Source organism: Lactuca sativa, chromosome 5 (genome assembly GCF_002870075.4).
Source record: "Lactuca sativa cultivar Salinas chromosome 5, Lsat_Salinas_v11, whole genome shotgun sequence".
Classification (NCBI taxonomy): domain Eukaryota; kingdom Viridiplantae; phylum Streptophyta; class Magnoliopsida; order Asterales; family Asteraceae; genus Lactuca; species Lactuca sativa.
The window spans coordinates 298,067,127-298,072,054 of record NC_056627.2 but is presented as its reverse complement, the minus strand read 5'-3'; the positions used below and the strand labels follow the sequence as shown (position 1 = coordinate 298,072,054).

Genomic DNA, 4,928 nt, shown 5'->3' with positions numbered 1-4,928 from the left:
CTATAGATTGTTTGATATTTTGGGCAGGGTATGTACTGCATTAAAGGAATTGTATTCTCGTATGACGACTTTACAGTCACATGCACAATAAACAAAAAAATTGTGGCTTTTCTTTCTTAATTGTTGGTACCCCATTCACGTGAGGCCCTTGCATGCATGGCCATACCCGAATTGCCCATTATCCTATCTCCTTCTATATAACTCTCATCTTCTACCTCAATTACAAACACCCACAAAAACATACATACTCCAAATCAAACATTCTATCAAAATGTTGATCCCTAGTCTTCTTATGTTTTCTCTTCTCTTTGTGTCATCGTTTGCATCAGTTCAGGACTTCTGTGTAGCCGATTTGAAACAATCGGATACCCCTTCCGGCTTCCCATGCAAAGACCCCAAGAAAGTAACAGAAGCTGATTTTGTTTACTCCGGGATTGGTAAAGCCGGAAACACCACCAACCTCATCAAAGCTGCTGTCACTCCGGCATTCACTGCTCAGTTTCCGGGTGTCAATGGGCTCGGAATATCCATTGCGAGGTTGGACCTAGCCGTGGGTGGGGTTATCCCGATGCACACTCACCCTGGAGCCTCGGAGCTTTTGGTTGTCATCGAAGGGACCATTTGTGCTGGGTTTATTTCTTCTGCTAATACTGTTTACTTTAAGACGCTGAACAAAGGAGATATTATGGTGTTCCCACAAGGTCTGCTTCACTTTCAGCTAAATTCCGGTAAGAGTAGTGCTCAGGCGTTTGTTAGCTTCGGTAGTGCGGTGCCTGGACTTCAGATTACTGATTTTGCTCTGTTTGCTAATGAATTGCCAACCGAGTTGGTGGCGGCGACTACTTTCCTTGATGTAGCACAGATTAAGAAACTCAAGGGTGTTCTTGGTGGGTCTAATTAAGGTTGTATTCGGGTTTTCTAGTTCTTGATTTATCTTCTATCTTGGTGGTGTTGTCATTGTTGTTTGTTTATTGTGGTACCAAGCATCTTGATGTTTGGCTGCGTCGATTTTAAGGTTTTCTTTTTCTTTGTAAGCTTAGGACTTTTTTTTAATTGTAATGCTGTAATCTCAAATGAGTGTGATATAATTGGTCATAAGCTTTGAAATAAGCAGCATTTTTGCTGATGTCCACATATCTCCCTGCTTTTCTTGGAACTTTGAGATTTACTTTCTTCCATTACAGAACTTTTTTTTGACAAAAAAAATATTATGTTTTATCTTTTGCATATTTCTTGTTCATTAGCTAGAAGTTTGCAACTTATTTTATTTTATTATTTTAAATTTTAAATTTTATCTTTTTTGCAGGTTTAAAACTGTAAAACCAAATATTTTTGTCCAACTTAAGGACTTTAATTAACCAGAAAAAAGGGTAAAACTGAATATTTTGTCAAATTTTAAGGGGTTTAATAAACTAGAAATACTCAAAAGGGTAAAATTAAAAAAAAAAAAAAAAAAAGTTGCATACTTCCCTTTTATTGAACCAACAATATGCAAAAAGATTAAACCGAACATTTTTACCAAACTTAACGACTTTTATATCTTTAGGCCTTTTAAAAGGGGTTAATCTTAATTGAAACCCAACAAACTCTTGACTTTTATTTTAAATATTATTATTATTATTATTATTATTATTATTATTATTATTATTATTATTATTTGCATTGTGACTCCTTAAACTAGCAAATGACCTATTACGGAGGGTAATGCACCCTTATTCTCCTAGTTACAGGAATGAGAAATGTCTATGGAAAATTTGGTCTATCTAGACTACATATATATTTATTTATTAATATTATTTATTTGAACTAGAAGGGGTCCCCCGCGTTGCGGGGGTTGGAAGGTGTTTGGTCGCCATAGTAAAGTATGTTGCTATTCTCTACAATTCGGCCATTTCCAAATGCATAATAGTCAAATATGTTGAACTATGTTATAGAAAGTGATTGTACATTGTTATTTCTTAATTACATTAATATAGATGAAAAACAAATCAATGAAGGTACATTGCTTTTAGCTAACAAATTGTAATAACAGTAATGAGTAACACCAGCCACCTGAGTAGATTTGTAAGCTAACAAATTGCTTTTAGCAAAATCTTTCCTATCAACATCTGTCTTAAATCCAGCCAAGTGTCGATAATAATCACATTTACTCTTCAAGTAAAGCATCTATGAATCAAAATATGAAGCAAAAGGAAAAAAACAAAAAGTGATCCCGAAACTAATAATGTTACATAAACAATAAATAAATACTAATAACATGCATACTTACCTTCTTTCGACATCAATGATACCCCCTAATTTTTTCATGCCACAAGATAAGGTTGCATTAGCAACAAAATCGCAGGTTTGTATTAAGGGTCCTCCTGAAAGAATATATGAGTATGATACAACAATTACTTTAAGAAGACATAGTGGTAAAAATACTCAACAAAGCGACACTTTATTCTTCCAATTGTGTGAGTTTAGACCTAATTATCTTACAAAATTTAGTTTAGGCTTGAATTTAAAGATAAATGATTTTTTTTTTGTTTAAAACATAAAATAATAGTTCCTGACCAATGGTGAAGATTTAATTAAAAAAACGATAAAACATATGAGAGTCTCAAAAGCTTCTTTTTAAACAATGACTTCCTATGCAGCCTCCCTGATCTGTATATAAAACCCTTCAAGTATGCTCAACAACTATTAAAAGACTAACTCAAATTGTCAATATACTTGTATTTGTCACCATAATAGCAAGAAACTTAATATAGTTCATGGTAGTGATGGAGAAAAGGTTGCTAATTTGCTTAAACACCATCTTCTCCTCATATTTAATGCAATCTCTTACTCAAAATTCATCAAATCTGAAAATTATAATAGAAGTTATCAGTCATTATCATCAGGCGTAGGTCCAAAAAACAAAACAACACGATTTAAATTCCCTCGTATGTTGTAATACAAAAGACAAACTATAAGCACAAACACTTACCAATAGGCTTTAACAGTGGTGATTAAGAACTGTAGATCATTAGCATCAAATCCAGAATTGACCATGGGTAAGATATCTGAAACAACCTTATAGCTTTAGAAGATAATAACAAAAACAAATAAGTGTGCAATTTTTCAATTTCGGTAACAACATTTCCATGTCTCTCCACCAACTTTATGCTACAAAAATTATAGATTTGTATAGAGTTTACATCAAGAAAGACATATTTTAGCATGAAAAAAGGAACCCAACAAAAAGAAGCATATTTCAATGCATGTTCGTAGCTAAAGAACATGGAAACTGTCTACCTGCATATTTGGGTATGGGAAGTTGTCTCTCTCTCTCTCTCTTTGTCCCTTCCATCTGGTTACCTGCATACAAACAACTCAACTATCAAATAAAAAAGACCTGATAGTTATCTAAAAGTCATTAACCACTTAAAACACCCCTTACTCAACGTATCCGGTGAAGCTACATGTATGATTTCACCGATGAACTGGAAAAACAGATGGAATCCCGTTTTGTAAAATTGAAAAAGGAGAAGGCGGTGGATAACCTTCCTGTAAATATCTGATTAGAAGCAGATACACCCGATAGTAGGACGTCACCACCAACAGAGGAATCTATGGAGGGATCAACGGAGAAAAACTCAAGGGAAATAACCTGAGCATAAATCAATTCCAAAAAGAAATTCATATTTTAATTACTATGAAGTCGGATCCAAAGGTACTGAAACTAAAAGCGTGTTATAAAAAAATATGAGAAACTATACCTTTAAAGGGGAAATTAGGGCAGAAATCAAAGGTGGGAATTGTTTGGACTGAAGTTTCTAGTACATAATCCATGTAAAATCTCCATAAGAACATATAAAAACCGAAAAGAAGATAAAGGGGATGAGTGGGTCTGTTACGTGGAGGTGAAGATGGAGATGATGGTGTAATTCTGAAATCTACCCACAACATCTAGTAAACCAACTTAAACCCTACAAAAGGACCCCAACTCTAACAGAATAAAAATGCCCTAAAACGGAATTAAAATACTGAAAAATTGAAAACATAACGCTTACCTTCTACTATGCGATTTTGGTAATTTGACCATAATTTGTATCATGCGTCGAACTACAGTCAGACGGACCCTCCTTCTCGAACACCACAAGACCTCCGTGCAACTCTACCTTCAACGTCTCCCTTCAATTTTCATGTTTCCCTTGTATCTCCCGTATCTGTCACACACCACACAGCAGGAAGAGCATCGAGCCCTAATCAAAACACATAAGTGGGAGATTTAGGCGGTGGCGAGAAGTTTTAGATAGAAGAAGCAAGAAAACGAAAATGTGGATGTTTATCGGAGAGGGCACAGCCAAAAGAATCGAAGAAGAATCGAGAGATGAAGAACAGAGAGAGGTTACCTGCAACAAAAAAAGAAGGAATGAGGAAAAGAAACAGTAGTGGAGCTTCAACGAAAGAGAAAGAGGGAAGAAGAAGAAACTAACACGTGGACAGGGAACAAAAGGGGTAAGGACACGTACAAAAGAAAGAAAGTTTTGTCAGCATTCCATCTTCTAAAAAGGAAGGGAATAAGAAAAAAAATAAAAGAAGTAAGTAAAGACAAATAAACAGAAATAGAAGGGGAATATGAGACAAAATAGAAGATGAAGAAAGTAAAAAAAAAAAAGGAAAATAGAAGGGTAACATGAGTCAAAATAGAAGGCAAAATACTGTAGCTAAGCCAAGATAATATATATATATATAATTAATAGAATAAAATACACTGAAGAACCCTATATCTCTTCTTCTCGCATCCTCTCTTTTCCACCCTTCGTCTTCCTCATCATTTAATCTTGAAACCCAACCTCCAATTTGCCACATAGCTTCTCCGTGTTCTTCATGCTCGCTGGTTAGATGTATTATGAACATATCGAACTGTAGTGAAGACTGAAGACGGAAACGACGAGATC

General features: G+C 34.9%; 1 protein-coding gene and 1 long non-coding RNA gene across 8 annotated transcripts; one reads left to right on the top strand and one right to left on the bottom strand.

Annotated features, from left to right (window-relative positions):
• The first annotated feature begins 214 nt into the window (after nt 1–214).
• On the top strand, nt 215–1,126 carry LOC111892516 (auxin-binding protein ABP20). Its single transcript, XM_023888561.3, has one exon. The coding sequence runs from the start codon at nt 272–274 to the stop codon at nt 899–901; it is 630 nt and encodes a 209-aa protein (XP_023744329.1). The 5' UTR covers nt 215–271; the 3' UTR covers nt 902–1,126.
• A 780-nt stretch (nt 1,127–1,906) lies between these two features.
• On the bottom strand, nt 1,907–4,629 carry LOC111892474 (uncharacterized). 7 transcript variants are annotated; one of them, XR_006183188.2, is made up of 7 exons: nt 3,744–4,629; nt 3,425–3,634; nt 3,280–3,342; nt 2,972–3,047; nt 2,716–2,846; nt 2,270–2,363; nt 1,907–2,166 (listed from the first exon to the last, which is right to left on the bottom strand). It is a non-coding gene; the product is annotated as an uncharacterized LOC111892474 (long non-coding RNA). The 7 variants fall into 7 exon arrangements; XR_002850563.3 differs by having other exon boundaries at nt 2,270–2,846; XR_002850565.3 differs by having other exon boundaries at nt 1,907–2,363.
• Nucleotides 4,630–4,928: the final 299 nt, after the last annotated feature.

Bases quoted from the DNA above. Each gene is read 5' to 3' on its own strand.
- LOC111892516 (XM_023888561.3), top strand. From the start codon at position 272: ATGTTGATCCCTAGTCTTCTTATGTTTTCTCTTCTCTTTGTGTCATCG.